The 19,550-nt window shown below is 34.5% G+C and overlaps 1 protein-coding gene and 1 long non-coding RNA gene across 8 annotated transcripts in view; one reads left to right on the top strand and one right to left on the bottom strand.

The window, feature by feature from the left end:
• LOC104693911 overlaps positions 1 to 19,550 on the bottom strand; it is a 109,377-nt gene that overhangs the window by 42,342 nt on the left and 47,485 nt on the right. For all 4 annotated transcript variants that reach the window (XR_752653.4, XR_752654.4, XR_752657.4 and 1 more), the window contains exon 2: positions 9,661 to 9,777. This is a non-coding gene — a long non-coding RNA (uncharacterized LOC104693911). The remainder of the gene's footprint in view (positions 1 to 9,660; positions 9,778 to 19,550) is intronic.
• Positions 1 to 19,550, top strand: part of LOC104693909 (sodium channel protein type 2 subunit alpha-like) — a 69,609-nt gene that overhangs the window by 30,096 nt on the left and 19,963 nt on the right. For 3 of the 4 annotated variants that reach the window (XM_010406847.4, XM_039554933.1, XM_019290200.3), the window contains 10 exons: positions 602 to 665; positions 2,108 to 2,249; positions 3,076 to 3,282; positions 4,019 to 4,309; positions 4,957 to 5,337; positions 6,820 to 6,952; positions 7,778 to 8,016; positions 9,810 to 9,983; positions 10,772 to 11,128; positions 12,966 to 13,418. In XM_010406847.4, coding sequence (XP_010405149.3) covers positions 602 to 665; positions 2,108 to 2,249; positions 3,076 to 3,282; positions 4,019 to 4,309; positions 4,957 to 5,337; positions 6,820 to 6,952; positions 7,778 to 8,016; positions 9,810 to 9,983; positions 10,772 to 11,128; positions 12,966 to 13,418 — 2,441 coding nt within the window. The remainder of the gene's footprint in view (positions 1 to 601; positions 666 to 2,107; positions 2,250 to 3,075; positions 3,283 to 4,018; positions 4,310 to 4,956; positions 5,338 to 6,819; positions 6,953 to 7,777; positions 8,017 to 9,809; positions 9,984 to 10,771; positions 11,129 to 12,965; positions 13,419 to 19,550) is intronic. The other variant, XM_039554934.1, reaches the window with a different exon arrangement.

Genomic DNA, 19,550 nt, shown 5'->3' with positions numbered 1-19,550 from the left:
TTCTTTTTAAATGCTGCCTTCGTATTCTCAGTCACAGGATGTGCTAGTTAGTGTTGCTCTGACTTTAAAACTGCCAGGAAGTCATTACAAATAGTTCCATTTTAAAGGAGATAGGCTTTGTCTGATTACAATCTACTTACTGGATAACAGGAGTTTTAAGTTTTGTGTTTTCTTTCTCTTATCTATTGAACATCAGATTTTGGAAGGATATTCAGTGTGCAGTGACTCAAGAAAAGACTATGCAATTTATGTTCGAATCATTGTTCTAGGATTTAATTTTTGCAATGTGTTTTTATTTTGTTGCCCAGAGAGGTTGTGGGGGCCTCATCCCTGGAAGTGTTCAAGGCCAGGTTGCATGGAGCCCCAATCTATTAAGTGGCATCCCTGTCCAGGCATGGGTTTTTGGAACCAGATGATCTTTGAGGTCACTTCCAATCCAAGCCATTCTAATGATTGTGCCAGTATTTGAACCCACTTTTGGGAAAACATGAATGGGAGGTTATGAACATTCAAAATATGATGACTTGAACATAGGTTCATTGTCACGAAAAACCCAAACTCTTTTGATGTGTAAACATGTTACTTCCTATTTTTTCTTTAGGTCATTTCTATCGCCTAGAAGGAGCAAAGGATTTTCTGCTTTGTGGCAATAGCTCAGATGCAGGGTAAGGTATACTGAAAATTACATACTATCTGTCTAAAAACATGTAAAAAATGTCAATCTAAACTTTAAAAAGCGAATTTATTTACCTGGTCAAGAATATTTATTTTTCTTTCATGTCTTCCCACATTTGCTCTCCAGACTAAGGTGTTGATTCTTAGCTGGGGGCCTGAGCCCTTTTGGTGCCAGAGATGACCCCATGCTGGGCCTGTGACCTGCCTGGGCTATCTCTTGCATATGCACCAACCATCTGTGGTGGAGAGGAGGTAGACACATTCTGCCACACTAATGTCACAGTCAGTAGTAATACGGTCATGGTTCTTAGTAGCTGGACACTTGAATGAGTAAAAATGTTAAATGACAAAATACTTTGCTGGAAATTTGTTTTAAAAACTCATATGTAACTAGAAAATTCCACTTAGCAGGTGGACCTTGTGTTATCAATGACTTAAGAACATTCTTTATCATGGTTCCCTGCCATTTCTCAACTCTAAAATAGGCATGGAGCACTGGGACTTATGACCAGATGTAGGGAAGACATCTTCATGCTTTTTCTGTCTGGCAGCTGCATGCATGCATCTTGCTCTCTTTCTGTGACAATTTTTTGTAACAAAATCACATAGTTCTTAATGAATTACCAGTCCGTCCCTTGGTTTTGGTTGATTATGGCTTTAAAACACCCATACTCAAACTATTTTTGTAAACATTTAACTTATATATGTAACTATGAGATAATTCTGTGTGTGTGTGTAAATGCACATCAAGTAGACATACACATATGAGAAGAAATCTTCATACGGTTTTTTAGAGGTTTTGGAGACAAGAGCCTCTTCTGTCTTTCAATCATAATTGAAACAGTGTGCTTATACTTGATATCAAAATTGTGTCACCTACTCTCAAAACCAATATTTCAGGAACAATTTCAGGAGATAAAACTATCCCTATGCTGGTTATTTGCTCTTGATGAATTGGTAGAATTCGTTAATTAGACTCACAGATGTGAAGAAGCCAAGAAATCTGGTGTGCAAACCTTACTAACAAACAAAGTTCAGCATAAAATGTGTGTGCTGGCTGTCTTTTTCTTGCATGGAAGTATCTACCTATTGAAATCTCTGTGTTAAATACATATATTATTTTCATTGAAGAGGTCTCTGCAGAATTAATATCAAACTGTTGATAATAAACTTTATTTTGTTTATAATTGTGAAAGGGCATAGAAGGAAATATTGTCATTACTTGTTTGCTCTCTCTGGATTTTTCTTTAAAGAACACTCTTTTAATTTCCTCACTACTTTTTGAATTGTTTTAAGCCATAAATGGCAGCACCTTCCACAGATGAAATTTCATAAGAAGCTCAAGAAACAATAATATTAAAAAAAAAAAGTGTTATATGAAATTTGTATATGGATTGTTTTGCCTCTTTTTCTTTTTTTTTTTCCATCCTAGTAAATGTCCAGAAGAGTTTATCTGTGTGAAAGCTGGTAGAAACCCCAACTATGGATACACTAGCTTTGACACATTCAGCTGGGCTTTCTTGTCACTGTTTCGACTGATGACGCAGGACTATTGGGAAAATCTTTATCAGTTGGTGAGTATATTAAAAAATGGTGGTTAGTGTTCTTACTGGCCTCAAATCAATCATGGAAAGGCCATTCTTATTTATATTATATACCACTCCTATTGTTAGCAATTGAAATTTGTCAAAGGAAGCAAATTTGGTTGCAAAACTAAGCAGACACGGACACTTAGTACAGAACCTCACATGATTTCTGAAGAAGCACATGAGGGTTTTTTTGATCCTTAATTTAATTTTTACCATGTATGTTTCATTTTGTGCCTCAAATTATTTTCAAAAATGTCAATATTGAGTTTAAATTGTAAAAATACTTCATGACAGCAAAACCTGAACCTTAATTTCAGTACTTTTAATATATATTTTTTTTAACTAAGAATGCACGACTCGATTGAAATTAACTTTCTTACCATAGCTTTTCAATGTGTGCGAATGTGTTAATTGTAATAAATACTATCTTCTAATTATCTAATCAATTGTGCCATTTTTAGTTCTTTTGGTTATTTCAAAGGGAAATCATGCTAATACATGGTAAGCATTCTAAGGCTCCAACCTGTGATATGTGACTTACATTAATAACTCTGATCCCACATACTTTTCAAGATTATTAGGCATTGAAAGAGGTTTTTCTCAGAGCAGCATGATCCTTAGACATGTTTTTCACATACAAGAATTCTCCCTTTATTTTGATTAGTTTGTAATTCAGAAAACTTACGATTTTTCTACTGAAGGAAAACAAACTCACTATTAGTTTTGCACTTTTCAAAGTCATTAATGCTTATGGACTGTAGAACTGATGCATTTCTTCATCAGGTGAATGATTTCTCTTCTCCCCCTATAGACTCTAAGAGCTGTTGGCAAATCATACATGATATTTTTTGTTGTGGTGATTTTTCTGGGTTCCTTCTATTTGATCAACTTGATTTTGGCTGTGGTTGCCATGGCCTATGAAGAACAAAATCAAGCAACTATTGTTGAAGCAGAGCAGAGGGAGGCAGACTTTAAGCTGAAGCTTGAACAACTGCGGAAACAGCAAGAGGAAGCTCAGGTATTTTCTAACAAGAGTCTGGGCTTTAGTGTGTTCCTTTGCATGCTATTTGTTTAGTAATCTAAGTACTTTGTTTAGTTTAAGTACTTTAGACTGCTTTTTCTATGGCTCTAGATTGCTTTTGAAATATATAATATCTAAAGTGTGAATGAATTTCTGAACTGAGAACAAAGAGTAGTCTCCAAATCAGAATAATAGTTTAAAATAAATATCTCTTATCTTGGGGTAGTATCTAGTAAACTGTCGTGATGATTTTTCAAATTCTCATCTTTGAAATAATTTCAATACTTTTCAAGCCTTGATTAGAGTGCAAAATATTTTTATCTATAAATTTCTGATTCATTTTTGCTACTTGTGCTGCTACCAGTGAATCAAAAACTGGAAGCAGCTTAAGGAAGTTACTTACAATAAAAGTCAGGATTAGTTTACTAAATTAATACAGACTGAAGTATGACCCTGTTTAGCTCTTTTGTTTGCTGTTGAATTCACTCTAATTTATTAATTTTCAAATATTTTCTAATGAACTTTGTGGCTGTAGACAATGTGGGCTGACTCCACGATATGGATGCAAAGTAGAACTCCAAATTCCATTCAGACTACAGAATTTCATTTGTAGTTTTGCACAAACCCAACTATGCTGTTTACTAGAAGTAATTTGATATAAATCGTAGGAACAAGGGCTTCTTTAAAAATGGTGTGATTTATGAAGCATCTTGTTAAATAATTGCTGTGGCAGGCAATAGCAGCAGCTGCAGCAGACCTGACTGAGTACAGCTGTGAAAGTGGGATTGCTGCACCCTCAGATAGTTCTTCAGATGCGTCCAAGCTTAGCTCAAAAAGTGCCAAAGAAAGAAGAAATAGAAGGAAGAAAAGAAGGCAGAGAGAGCTTTCTGGAGAAGAGGATGACATGAAGGATGAAAAGCTTCCAAAATCTGAATCAGATGGCAGTATCAAAAGGAAAGGTTTCCGTTTTTCTTTTGATGGGAACAGACTAACTTATGGGAAGCCGTTTACATCACCCCACCAGGTACTGTGAGTAATGAAGTTGTCATGTTTGGAATTTGTGAGATAACTGTCATATCCAACAAACTTCACTGCAACTTTGCAAAATGAGGCAACAAGGAAAGATAATGTAACATTCTCTTAAATACCAACTTACTGTTGGTATTATTTTCTGGAGTGTACCTAAGAAAAGTGTTTTGTTTTCTCTCCTTTTCTTATTTAGGACCTTAACATGCATAGGAGAATTGCATTTTCCTAGTTAATCTGAAATAGAAATGCCTTCTTAATTCATAAAAGGAAAATTTAAGTATAATGTATGAATGTAGAAGACTAAAGGTATTGATATCTTTTAACATAATGCATGATCTATGTGGATCATTGGAGCTTATATAAATCTTGATTTTTCTCTTTAAAGCAGAAGTTGGAACTACTATGGCCTTAGACATGTTATTTTTTTTTCTCTCCAGTTATTTTTTTAGGTATACTGTAAATTTATGCGTTCAGATGACTTTCATCTGTAATGCATCTTTGAGATCAGCCTGAGGCAGTGTATTAACGATAACACTGACAAATTCCTGGGGAATATAAATTATTATTGTTTTTCTAATACATAGACATGCATTTTGTACACTTATAATCTTCAGACTGTAATTTTTTATGTTTCCTTTGCAGTCTTTGCTGAGTGTTCATGGCTCCCTGTTTTCTCCCAGGCCTAGTAGCAGAACAAGTCTTTTCAGTTTTAGAGACTACAGAAGAGAGAGAGGATCTGAAAATGACTTTGCTGATGATGAGCACAGCACATTTGAGGATAATTCGAGCAGAAGAGGTTCTCTGTTTTTGCCGCGCAGACACGGTGAACGGCGCAGCAGTAACATTAGCCAGGCCAGTAGGTCATCCAGAAGGCTGACAGTCCTCCCAGTAAATGGGAAGATGCACAGCACTGTGGATTGCAATGGAGTGGTTTCCTTAGTGGATGGACCGCCAGGTCTGTTGTCTCCTACTGGTCAACTTCTGCCAGAGGTGATAATAGATAAACCAACAACTGATGGCAATGTAAGAAAGTATTAAATTACTCCAGGTTTCATGGCCTTTCTTTATTGCATAGACAATGTTTCAATGAAATTAATTGCGTTGAAAATGGATGAGAGGTTGTGAATGGTTTTGCAGATCTTACTGTAATGAAATGGGTTTGAAGTGATTCGATCAAAAGTGAGAGGCTGAAGCATGAAAGAGAGCAAAGTAGCAAGTTTTTATATACTTGCCATGCAAGGATATGCACACACCTGCTTAGTAAATCAGATTAATAATGTTCCATTGCTAAATCTGTCTTAGAACCCAAAATAGGATGTTCAACTCTAAACTTCCTGTACATTATTAGATTGTTCCAATTTTTTTGCTTTATGGTTTTAGCCTCCTTTTAAGAGTATTTTCTAATTCTCTGTCAGTAATCTGCTGGTTCAGCTTTTCTCCCTTGTTCATACATTTGGTATTGTGCAAATACAGCATAGTCTTTAAGATTATGTTGACATTTTAAAAGTTCTGAAAGCATTTTCTCCTCCTGGGTTTCAGAGACTATCTAGTTGCTCACTGCCTAGGATCAGGGTATAATTAAAAAAAAAAAAACAAAACAAAAACCCCAAACCAACAAAACACGTTAATTCTGCTCAGTTTTCCCTTTTCCCTCAGTCTGCTTTAGGAATGGAGCAGAGACATCTGCATGCTTTTTCCTAAAATTGTTATTTTACTGAAACAGAAATTTCTGTAAGGGTCACAGGAAGTGAAAGTACATCAGCCAGCTTCCTTGCAGTTATCAGCCAGATGCCTTGCATCTTCTTGCAGTTTATTATACTTTTATTTCCATGCATTTATTTAAGGTACTGAAAAAAAAAATCTACCCATCCTTATACATTCAAAACTTCTTCATAACTGAGGTGTGCTCAATGCTATGGTTATAACACTGCTTTCATTTTTTAAAATAAAATCATGTAAAACAAGAGTTCATTTTTGGGATCAATTAAGTCAGAGATGCTGTTTCTTCAGTTGAAATTCATAAAATAAATCAGAGTTGATAGCGATTAAATTTAGAAAATATAAGTAAGTTTTCAATGTGTAATGAGATCAACTGATCTTTAAAACTTACTTTTGTGGACTAGTTGTTGCTGCAGAATCTTCCTAGCATTAATCACTTGTGAGAAGTATCTTGTGAATGAACTAGTTTAGCACGGAAATATTGGTAGAGAAAGCATGGAACTGGGAACTTGGAATTTCTGTAGTTCTGCAGTTCTTGCTTTGTTTCCTTGGCTGTGGCCCCCTCCGAAATTTCTTGGTGTCTAAAGCGGAGTTAATATTTGAGTATAATGTGGTGGGATTTGGGAACTAAATATCCAAATGTTTTTCTTAATGTTTTATAAGTATTAATGGTATTTGGAAGTATAGCATGAAAATAGTAATCTAAGAAACATCACAGTATTTGTAAAGCTGAATTTAATTTACACACGTCTTCTTTTTTTTCTTTTTTCTTTTTTTTTTTTGTAGAGAACTACCACAGAAATAGAATTAAAAAACAGACGTTCAAGTTCGTATCAAATATCAATGGAGTTGCTGGAGGATCCCAATTTAAGGGAAAGGGCCATGAGTCTAGCTGATGTTATCACAAATAGAATGGAAGGTGTGTTACAACTGTAGAGACTTGAACTTCCTTGGCATAGTCTTAGACATACTTGAAGATATTTTATCACAATGCAAATACAGAAGACAAGAATAGCCGTTGCCAATACATAAACTGAGTAACAGGGAAAAAATGCATGTACATAGTGAAAAAAGAAAGGAAGGAGTCTGATAAGCAGGCTAAAGTAAAAAACTCATTCTAATTAATATAGACAAAATGTGTGTGTGTTTTATGCTAGTTATTTGTGCTTAGCAATGTAGTTACTGGAAGAAATGCCTTGTGATATATTTTCCACTAACTATACTGTAAAAATATTAGAGAAAATTAAAGACCAGGCTTTAGTTAATAAGGAGAAGAAAATTTGTACAAGGATTACTTGGAACAGTGGAATAATTACTAGTGAAAATCATGAAAATCATTGAGTAATTTTCAAAACCCTATTCAGGCTAAAATTAATGTTGTTTTTCCTGAAGATAAGTACTCTGTCATTTAAGAGGATTTTGAAGTTGAAAGTTTTACGAAAAAAAGATCCCTAAGCATAAGCATAGTTTTTATGGTTTTTTTTTTGTTTTTTAAACAAGATCATATTATATTAAAATTAGACAAATTTTTAAATTATTTGCTCAGAACACTTGAGGTTTTTCTTTTAGTCTTCTAAAACCTTTTGAGTCAGAAACAATTAATTAAGTTCCTGGAAATCTGAGGATGTTCCTCCAAGTGTCCTTAATTGTTATCGATATAAAGATTAAAACCTGAAAAAGCAGATAAAAAATTATCTTCAGTTTCTCCAAAACTTGTTCACTATGAATTTCCCTTTTTCTCCAGAACTTGCAGGATCCAGACAAAAATGTCCACCACGCTGGGATAAGTTTGCCCGCACTTTCTTAATTTGGGAGTGTTGTGAGCCCTGGCTAAAAGTAAAGAGTGTAGTTGAATTTATTGTAATGGATCCATTTGTTGATCTGGCTGTCACTGTTTGCATAGTTTTAAACACACTATTTATGGCCATGGAACATTATCCAATGACTGAACATTTTGACACTGTACTTAAAATAGGAAATCTGGTAAGTCTTTCAATGCATAAGATTTGGTACAGTTGGAACCTGGTTTCTCTTTGGAATAGAATTGCTTTTATTATTTTTATTGTCATCCCATAAAATAAATGTTAAAGGTTTAATTGTACTAAAAAGAGTCTAAAAATACCATTTGGAATATGTTGTATATAAGAGTATTTGAGAGATGTTTATCTTAAAGTTTGATTTCTGTATTACAACTACTTCATATAGAGTTTCCAACAGCCAGAGTTTGAATGACATGAAACTGAAAGAAATCTGACATGCTTTTGTTTAGTATTACAAAAAAAAGTAGGAGCCAAATTAGATCCTTTTTACTGTAGGTACCATTGATAACACAAAAAGAGTTGAATGCTATTTTGCATTACTATTTTTCACTGCTATTTCTGTGGATTGATGTTGTATTTCCTTGAAGACCATTTATTTGACTGGTCCATAACAATTTGGAAGGCAAAGAATGTGTGACTTAGAATATTCTAAGAGTATCTGTTGATACAGTTGGGTTCTGTTCCTTAGTGAACACAGTCTGTGGGTTGGGTTTGGTGAGGTAGCTTTGTTTGGTTTATAACAGCAATAATACACATATGTTATACTTCTTAACCTATGCTTATTCTAAGTGGTTATTCTGGTGATTATGATGAGGAAAAATATTAAAACAATTTAGTTATTCCAATACGTGTTGGTAACATGCACTGAAATACAGAGTTAATGTATCGACATTTAAATTGTATGCTGGTATTTTTAGCCAATACAGATATAGTTCAGTGTTTTCACCTTAGCCTGGAATTAGAGATCATTATCTGTAGAAGATAAACATCTCATGTTGCTGTTTAAAATATATGCAGGATGTATTTGAAGAAGAGATAGGGAGGACAAATAGGTGAGGGTCAATATTTGTTTCAGAGAGCTGTCTTGTGATCTTGTCTGTTTTACCCAAGAAATTACCATTTCTACATTTCCTATGTAATGGAGTAGTTTAATATGTGTGAGTATAAGTGTTCCTTCATGCCAAGGATTTGTGTGTGCTCCCAGTCAGCCAATATGCTGCTATGACACTGGTGTAGTTTCAGGAGCTGCTTTCTTCCTTTTTGGACTCTGTAGCACTACCTTTTAAAGACTATAAAATGCTCTGATTTTTTTGAACTTTTTTTCATCTATCTAGTAAAAGATAGTAATTTATGCAGTTTTATACTGGTGATCATACATCTACAGTAAGTACAATGAATTTATTTCAGAGATGTTGTTTGCCTTCTGCTTCAGAAGATATCAGAGGCACTCAGAGTCAGAAAGGAGTTCTACTTCAAACACAGGCCTTGGCACAATTGACCTTTTTTGGCAGTTAGAGAGAGAAGATAAGCTTATCTGGGAGTTCTTATATAGACTTCATTAATAGTACATCAATTTATGACCAGTTCATGTTTTTCCACACACCTTTGTTAAAGCAGCTTCCATTCTGTCAAGAGTGAGTGTATTATCTTGCTGGGGAAAATTCCTTTAATTAGATGGATGGCAGATATAAGGAGCAAACTGGAGGCCTGTTAGGAATAGCTTATTCTTCAGTAGACACTAAATGTATCTCAGCTTTAACTGAAGTTACATATTTATGCTACAGCTCGTTTTGATGTTGCTACTTACCTTCTCTGTCATGTTCAGCTTGTGATAGCTTTCCTTAGTGACATCCTGCTGTAAGAGGGATGTTACTTCTTACTTAAAGTTGTTCCTTATCTGCTGGTTCAACTTCTTCACATTCATCTATAAAGTAACGATAAAAATTCTTTCTTCAGGTTTTTACTGGAATTTTTGCAGCAGAAATGGTTCTCAAGATAATTGCCATGCATCCTTTTTATTATTTCCAAGTTGGCTGGAATATTTTTGATAGTTTTATAGTTACTCTTAGTTTGGTGGAGCTTTTTTTGTCAAACGTGGATGGATTATCTGTTCTCCGATCATTCAGATTGGTAAATAATATATCTGCATTAATTAATGACTTATCTTTGTATTTTAACTCTATTCATATAAATAAGACACCTCTTTGCATTAGGTATATTTTTTAGTAAGTGACATGGGATGTCTCTGCAAGCATGTTTTACAAATTATTTATGTTATCATTGAATACTGTGTGCTGTTTTATTGTTCAGAAGCAAATATTCTTTCAAGGGAAAGAGCTGTAATTTTATTATAATTGTTTAAACATGGATGGGTAAAGCTCAGTGGAATGTACAATTTCTTTAGTCTATACTGAGAAATAGAAAACATTTGTAGTCTTGTTGACTTCCATATCTGGAAATGGCAAAAAAGCTAGAGGTGTTCTTTTGATATGTAGGAATTATAAAATTCATGGGTTTAATAAATTTTAAGAAGATTGAATTTTCTTTTCCCCTTAGCAAAAAAAAGCTTTATTTTATTAGAAAAATGTTATTTTAATTTGTTTCTACATGTAATGTCCAAGGTGTATGACATGTTCAGAATCCACTGTCTGAACAAATACAACCAGTGTGCTGTTTCTTTTATGTGGAAAAGAATACATATGCTAAAAAAACCAAGAAAAAATAAGAGCCAAGTCTAAAATTTATTACTTTCTAAAAGTGTGGATTTCATGAAATCCTGTTAAAGTTATGGTTGTTGGAATCACGTTGAAGTTTCTTCTTTTTGCTGTTGCTGAGAGTCATTAGTTTGTAGTACATTGTTATTTCTATAGCACTTTTGTAACTACTGCAAATGATGCCTGCATGTTTTTGTTTTCCAGTTGCGAGTTTTCAAGCTGGCAAAATCTTGGCCAACTCTAAATATGCTGATTAAAATTATTGGCAACTCTGTGGGAGCTCTGGGGAATCTGACCCTGGTGCTGGCCATCATTGTGTTCATTTTCGCTGTGGTTGGGATGCAGCTGTTTGGCAAAAGCTACAAGGAATGTGTCTGTAAGATCTCCAGTGACTGTGAACTTCCTCGCTGGCACATGCACGACTTTTTCCACTCTTTCCTGATTGTATTCCGAGTGCTGTGTGGAGAATGGATAGAAACGATGTGGGACTGCATGGAGGTTGCTGGCCAAGCCATGTGCCTTACAGTCTTCATGATGGTCATGGTGATTGGAAATCTAGTGGTATGTAGCCAAAATAATTTTACAATTAATTTAGAATATGAAAGGTAAGATAACCAGTAATTCATTATAAAAGTATTATTGAATGTGATTTTTAAATATGATTTTAATTATTTTGGATTTGTTACAAGTATAGGTTCTGTTTGTTAGATTTCTGATCCTATATAGAATCCTCAGCTCGGAGGATGACCCCCCTCAGGGGTCCAGAGTGCAATTCAGAGGATGTGGATAAGAACATGCAGGACTTGGCGTTCAGGGTATTGTGGACTACTCCTGGTTACCTAGAGAGGGAGAGAAGAGCAAAGGCACCCCCAGTGTTGGACTTCCAGGATGGAAGTTTCCTATTTGCAGAAGAGGATGTAGCAGGGTCTTTTCTCCCTAACTGATTCAGTCATCACTTCCAATCACACATAGGCAGGTTATTGGGCCTTTTTTTTAACATTTTTTCTGATCTTTCCTATCTAAAAGACTGCCGTTACATTCTTAAGACTCTGGAATGTATGCCATTTTGAGACCTGCTTGCTGCACAGCCAGCATTTTACACAAGTGGGGTAAGGAAACTTGAATGAGAAGGAAGTTATGCAGGAAAAAACCCAGATTCAATTACTTCAAGTTTCCTTTTCCTTCTTCACTTTTTTTGCTTCCTATTTCATAATTGCTTTCTACAGATACTTCTAAAGTGGTCTGTATTATATCTGCTCTTTCTTTTCCAGAGAAAAGCATCAGATTGCCACTAGTTTGTATGAGTATAAATTTCTCTTTTTAAATATGTTTTATATTTTTTAACTCGCCAGTATTTAAGACATTAATTGCTCTGCTTTTCTCATTCCCTCTATTATTCTGCATCTCTGCTTTAAACAACTCTCAGTAGCAGAAGGGGTTTTAAATTAGCCATCCTGGAAGTATTCTTTAGGAATAAAATTTCTAAGAGGAGTAAGGTGATTATCTTTAAACCAAGCCAGCACTGCTTCTAGTTGCACAGCCACTTGCTTCAGGATTTTCTATAAATCTATTGTCTTATAATGAAGACAACTGTGAAGTTGTTTGATTAGACAAAACATACTCCATAAGTAGTCTTCTAAACCAGAAGACAGAACTTTGTGGAATGAAGCATCGACCTATGTGAATATTTCCACAGTATTTACTGTATTCTGATTTTATTCCATAGCTCTAGGAAAATTTCTTACATGAGTAGACATCCCTGCTGTGTGTTCAGGGCTGTTTTATCCATTTGTCTTTCCGTGTTACCAACGCATTTTTTCATTTTATCTTCCAAGCTGAAAGGAGAGCTGATTTGAAGATTTTAAGAACTGGTACTCTGTTGCTTTGGTTTTTGAGTTCCTGGTAAACTCTGTGCTTTTATAACTGATGTATGTTCTATGTTTTGTCTTGCTGTGGGAAAAGGGTGACCTGGGGGTTAAAAGACAGGGTGCATTCCTGGTTTTTTAAGCCGCGTACAACAAAATATTTGTGTGAGTTTGGACCAGCACATAGAAAGTGTGTTTTCTGCACGGATCAGTTCTGCCTTCTTTTGCAGAATGCTGCAATTTGCCAGAAAAGCAAGTATGTTGAATCTGTTCAGACAATACCAAAGAATCATTAATTTCTGACCTTCTACAAACATAAGCAATGCAAATGTACAAAATCCCCTGTGTTGAGGTATAGGGAAGGTATTGTGCTCAAATTACATTTGCATTTTATTTACTGTGTACTTTCAGAATCATATACTGTGAATGAAAACACAAAGCCTGTGTTCATAATGGGTTCATAAGAAGCATGTGAATGAAAAATGAAAAAAATTCTGCTCTCTTGTCTTTGCCTTTTTTTTTTTTTAAATTAGGTATTGAATCTTTTTCTGGCCTTGCTGCTGAGTTCATTTAGTTCAGACAACCTTGCTGCTACAGAGGATGATAATGAAATGAACAACTTGCAGATTGCTGTTGCAAGAATTCAGAAAGGGATAGATTATGTGAAGAAAAAAGCAGGTGAATGTGTCCGAAAGTCTTGTTTGGGAAAACAAGCTGCTGTAAATCAAAGAACAGCAACAGATCAGTTGAATGATGAGAGAAACCATTGCACTTCCAACTGTACCATCACTGAACTAAGGATAAATACGAATTATGGCAAAAATGCGAATGGAATGGCCACTGTTATAGGTGGCAATGATTATACATCATTCATAAACAACCCAAGTCTTACTGTTACAGTACCAATAGCTGTTGGAGAGTCTGATTTTGAACATCTGAATACAGAAGAATTTAGCAGTGACTCAGATTTGGAGGAAAGCAAGGAGGTAAAATTTAAATATTTTATATTTTGGATGAACGAATTACACCAAATATATTGTTTCAGTGTAATTCTTCCTGCTTAGAAATGCAAAGCAATTGTAACTCAAGATTCTTGAACTGTACTGAGAGTGAATAATCTGAAATGAGAAAGTGGAGTTCAAGAGAGTAGGAAATCCTGGTAGAACTGTGTAAGTTTTTGTGAACCCATTTATAAAGATATTTAAAAAGCAAACTTTACCAGATTGTTAGCTGAATAGAAAAACTAGTATATGTGTCTAGAATAAACAGTGTCAGAAGACTGGGTTTTTTTATAATTGTAATGTTTCTGTGAACGACAAATGTAAGTAAACTGCTGTTTAAAATTATTAGAGAAGATATTAATAAAGAATATTAATACTCTTTGAGGAAAATTGGCATTATGTTTACTGGATAAACTTAACAGAGGTGCTGACTCAGGCTAATGAGAACAGTAACAACAGTTTTCATGTTCTGAAGTCAAAATGATGGGGAAAGCCAAGGGAGCAATGTTCATATTATAAGGTGAATGCATCAACTACAAACTCAAGAAAAAAATAGAATTACTGAATGAAAAAGTATTAATTTCTTGCTTGGTTTTGGGAGTTTTGAACCTGTCACTTCTAAAACAACTGTCTGATTTTAAACTGCGTCAGCTCTAGGATTGTAGTCATTTTTCAGCAGCTGCAGACTGAGATGAAAAGCAAAATCATTTCGGCAGGATTTTGAAAGACTAAAACTTCAGATTGCGATCTGTGACTCGAGAGCAGACTGTGTCTGGTATCACCACCTCTGGCACACGAAGACATGAAGACATAAATAGAATATCATCACTTGTGCAGAAAACTGTACTCCAGTCTGGATTGCTTTGTCTGGATTGTTTTGGTTTTTGGGGGTATTTTTTGTGTGTGGTTGGTTTTTGGGCATTCAGTTGATGAGTCAGAGAGATTTTTGGTTGGTTATGGGCTTTTTAGGTTTTCAGTTGCTTTGTTTTGAACTGGCAATTAATTTGCCAGTATTACTTCCAAAGTTTAGAAAATAAGTTCATTCCAGCAAAGCGTAGTGAAATTAGATTTAGAAAGGTGTAATAAGGTACTCGTTAAGTGTTTCTTTTATTGCAGAGTACAGTGTTCAGTAGTATGACACTTATTTTTGTTATTTCAGTAGCTTGTTTCCTGATGCTTGATTTGTTCCATCTACTTTTTGGAGATTCTGTTGCTGCATATGTTACATTGACCACTCAGTTGAGAAGACCTTACATTACTAACAGGCTTCCTTAAAGCAAAGCAAACAGTGTTCTTAACCTGTTTAAAACATTAACTGAACTATGTAATGAAGCTGTAATGTTTGCTGAATAGCTTCTACAACTTTTACATATTACTAATCCGACTAAAGGTTACTGGATTTCTTAGTGTTTTAATGAAACTTGGTTTTGTGGAAGGAATATTTGATTAATCCAGGAAATTCAGCTTTAAATCTAACACTTGCTTGGAAATTATCCTTCAGGTGAAGATGCCTGGTTCTTGACTATTTTATATTTTAGAATTGTGTGACAGAATCTATGCATTTTCACCTCTGATATTCAAGGTGATACATAAGCACTAGCTGTTTATAAGATAAAGTTACCTGGTATCAATTTTGACACACTCAGGTTTGGAAAAGTGGTTAAGAATTGGCAACCACAGGAGTTACATAAACTAACAAAACCCTTCTATTTCATGTACACTTGTTCATAGTCAGTAGGGAAATTGTCTTTCATCTTGTAGATTAGTTCAGGTCTTTCTTTCAGACTTCCCCTTTAAATGGGAGCAGTTTATGCTGGAGTTGTTATATAGCTACATCATTTAAAGAATCCTTGAGAAGTCATTTCTAAGAAGTGAGATCAGTTTTATCCCAGAAGACAAACTGAGGAAGTTATAGGTTTATTGCTAAGCGTGGGGATTTGTTTTTCATTTCTATGTCTGCTACTATCCATAATGCACCTTAAACTGTTTGAATTTTTTTTTTTAAGTCATCCAGTTAAATAGTTAACAATGCTGGGAAAAACTGCTTATGTAGAAGTTTCCGTGTTTAAGATGGTCTGATTTACTTTTTTTGCCTGCAGCTTTTTTCTGAAAGAAAGGACCTAGATGTATCTTATTTAGTATCTAGTGAAGACCAGGAATTAACCTTGAAAATGAAATGCAAGGAGAAATACATTTCTGTTATTTTACATGTCTAGTAATACCATTTAAAGGATACTTAAAGAGTGGGTGTATCTGTATGTCGTCTTAGTTTGGGCCTTTCAATTTTTTTTTTTTTGAGTATTTGAGGGTGGAGGGATTTTTGGTTGTGGTTTGGTTTTTTGTTTGTGGGGTGTTATTTACGTTCAGGCCCAAGTCCAGTATACATCTGTGAGCTTCAGATGTTCTGCTAATCTTACCTCTTCCATTATGTACTTGGATGTGCTTAAAGCTCTAATCCACACCTAAAAATGTTATGTTTTGCAAATGTGTGACATATCTAGAAAACACATATTTTAAGTAAGTAGGAATCCACACTTCTGTTTCCAGTACTCAACCTAAAGGGTACCGTGTTTTAATTTCATTGCGTACCATTCTTCTCACAGGAGTAAAATCAAGCTGGATCAGTCAAGAATGCAGATCTGGTGCTTTTTAACCAGGCAGAGCAACGTGTCAGCATGTTTATACAGGTTACCTAAAGAAATCATACATATATGGGCACTTCTGAGATTGATTGGCCTGCATGCTATTCAGCTACAATACATTTTTCCCCATATGTTGCAATGTAGTGGGAACATACACAGCTGCTCTGTAAGCTGAGTCCCATGACTCACATCACAGCATGATTGAGGGCAACACCAACATGTTCTTCTCTCCTTGTTACATCTTTGGTATTTTCTGTACTATTTCTGTGGCATAACCTGCATGCTTTGTAAGTTTTTATTATTGTTAACTGAATGATTAAGCATCAACACTTTTCAAGATTCAAAGAGGTTAACAACCTATGATTTTATGAAAATTGAAAGGTTGTCCTCACTTGATGTTTTCTGTTCATCTGTTGCACCATGTTTTTAGCTGTCATGTAATTATGAACATTTTCTGATCACGTTCATCTGACCAATGCCTCTGTAATATTATATGTATAGTTACCTGTATGCTAAAATGTTTATATCTGATATAGATTGTTTTGTGTTTGTTCACTACGTTTTTATAATTCACATTTCAGTTTTCTCATATAAGAGAAGCTAAAATATAGGATGAAAGATACACTCCTAGGAACAATCAAATGTATTTTTTTTATACATCTACATAGTTATTTTGAATATGGATGTAATGATTTAGTTATTTTCTAGTCACGAAGTTTGTATGTGTCTGCAAGGTTGGAATATAGGGAATCGTTTATGTAAGTTTTGTTCTTCGTCATAAAGAATTGTTTCTTTGTGAACTTAATCCAGTTACTTTATTTTTATAAAGACAGACATAAAATATAACTTTAATCAAAAATTCTATGCAGCTGTCTAAATAAATCTGGATGGTTTAAAACTATATAAATAAGGATCTTCAAACAAGAAAGAAATATAAAATAGGAAAACTAAGGATAAGGATAAAATTAAGACAATTGTTAAAAAGACAAAATAGGAACTACTACACTTTCAAATATCTAAATTCAGAAACTCCAGAACCGTAAAACTTACATAGTTTTTTATATAGCTTAATTGTACCAAGCTATGCATTTCTTATTCCTGATGATCTCTTCTGAATAGTTTGACAGTTCTGCTCTTTACCATTTAGGGATCATTGAGGTAATCCTTTTGCAAATACAAATTTTCTTTGTGTGGTTTTGTTGTGGAATCTTGCATTATCTTCCATGTATTCTTTTGTATTATATATTGGAAGTATTTTGATCTCTCTTTTGTGTTCAAGGGGATGGTAAACTGTTCAGAAGAAATGGAAAAATATCTTTCTAAGGATTTTTTGAAGCTATTTTAGAAAAGGCACTTCAATAGGGAAGAGTAGAATGTGGTAATATCCCATCCTAGAGGTCCCAGGTATGAGGGGATCGGTCTTATTTGATGGGTATTGTGTGACACTGCTCCTGCCTCAAGCTTCTGCTTTCATGAGTCTGGACAAGTGTAGAGCAGCATGCAAACCAGTAAACTGGGAGCTTCCAATCATTTAACTGAAGAATACACAAATTTTTTTCATTTGGATGTCACTTTGTCTTACTTATGCTTCCCTGCCTGATAAGGCAGTGCTTTTTTTTAGTAGATGCACATGCCAATTTTTTCTAAGTTATGTAGAGTAGGAGAGGTAGGTCTTTTCTATGGAGAATCTTTTGGTTGCTTTGGAAGATAAACAATTTGCAACTTTATCTATAGACATTCTTACTTTTATTCTTTCAGAAAAAAAGGTGAATAAAATATCCCAATTAAAGTGACTAGCTGTGTTTATGCTGAAGAGTACCATGCTCAGTGATAATTCAAAATTATTGTTAAAAAAGAGTGCTTTGTGTCCTTTTTATTGTTTAATTAATAGTTGATGCTAAATGGAAAAATTGGGGTTTTTTAATTAAAGAAATACTTCCTGCTTAAAATAGATCTGATTAACTCGGCAAATAGCCAATGGATGGAATATTAAGAGGGGTAATGCAGGTGTTCTAAAGGTTTCTGTTGTGTGTCTGCACAGTAATACTTTTGGATCCTCTTTACTAAGAAGTTCCTGAACATTCTCTTCAAAGTGCTGTTATCAGCAATTGTCTTTCACATTTCACTGTAGTTCTTTACCTCTTCTCCCATGGAAAAATACTTGATGGTCTTAAATTAAAAAGAAAGAGAGAGATCCTTAGTAAATGAAAAGACAAGAATATGTAGCACAGTCATCCTGTGGCTTTTGGCTTTTGGCTTTTTAATTACACGAGATAATGTTTCCCTTCTATTCCTTCTCTTAAGAGCTGTATTACTGGTATGTCTGTTCTCTGCTTCAGAGGTTGGGAACGTGCCAGATTTTCCGTTCCTATTTCAGTGCCCAGTAGGTAGCATCATGTGAACAATCTGTGGCTACCTGTTATTAGCTCTTATTATAGAGTTTTCTTTAAAGTTATCATCTGAAACTTTTCATTTTTTATTTTAATGGTGATGCTCAGTAAAGATTGACTTTAATTGCTTCAAGCAATCATATGTTGGTTCTGTGGGACAATTTGTAGTAGTCACAATACTCATGGAAGTATTTGTGCCATGATACCTTGAATCCGTCAGGAAAAAGAAAGGTCATAAGCATCAAATTTTGTCCTGATAACAGCACAGGAGAATTTTATACTGAAAAAAACTAATGTATTCAAAATCTGAATAGTGTATTACTGCCAACAGTGAAAAAGAAAAAAAATATTATATTGAGGGAATTTTCTCAAACAAAAGTTATTTAGCTGCAGATTTGCAAACATCAAAACTGCTTAATAACTTTTGAGTGCATCAGTTGATCCATTCAATCCAGTGCTTAGTTTGCATATATTGTGGCCTTCTTACCACTGTTTAGTAAACTGAGCAGCAGCTAAGGGCCCTGGAAGGTGAAGGATGAACATTTCTGTCTTTCCCAGAAGTTCTCTTCCTGGAATGATTCCCCAGATCAGTTAGACTTCTACAAAGACTTCTTTTGTAAATAGCAAAGAAACTAGCTTTCTAATTTTTTAATTATAAAACTCTTCTATGTGTATTGATTTTTACGATCTCTTTTTTAGTTGTTGTTGTTTGATACCTGCTTCTTAGTGAAAAGTGGGCCCTTCACATAAAAAAGACAACCAATGTTTAATTTAATCTGTAAATCTTCAAGCAGTAGGATTATAGTCTACACCATCTGTAGAAGAAAGAGGAAACCAGGATACCTGGTTTATATCAAAATAGGTCATGGGATCTCTAGTTTTATTTCTAGAGTAAAGAAAATTGCATTTGTAATTAAAAATAAGTTTTAAAAAGCTCTGATCTCTGATTCTGATACCATGAATTATATGAGATATATAACTTCATGTTCTAAACACATTGATTCTTTTCAGTTCCTTTTGTGTTTGTGGTTGTTCATCTTTTATACTTTCAGTTGAATTCATGTCATCTGCTCAACCGGTGTGCT

This window comes from Corvus cornix, chromosome 7, assembly GCF_000738735.6.
Source record: "Corvus cornix cornix isolate S_Up_H32 chromosome 7, ASM73873v5, whole genome shotgun sequence".
NCBI lineage: Eukaryota > Metazoa > Chordata > Aves > Passeriformes > Corvidae > Corvus > Corvus cornix.
The sequence above is the reverse complement of the archived record's forward strand: the minus strand, read 5'-3'. Positions and strand labels throughout refer to the sequence as shown.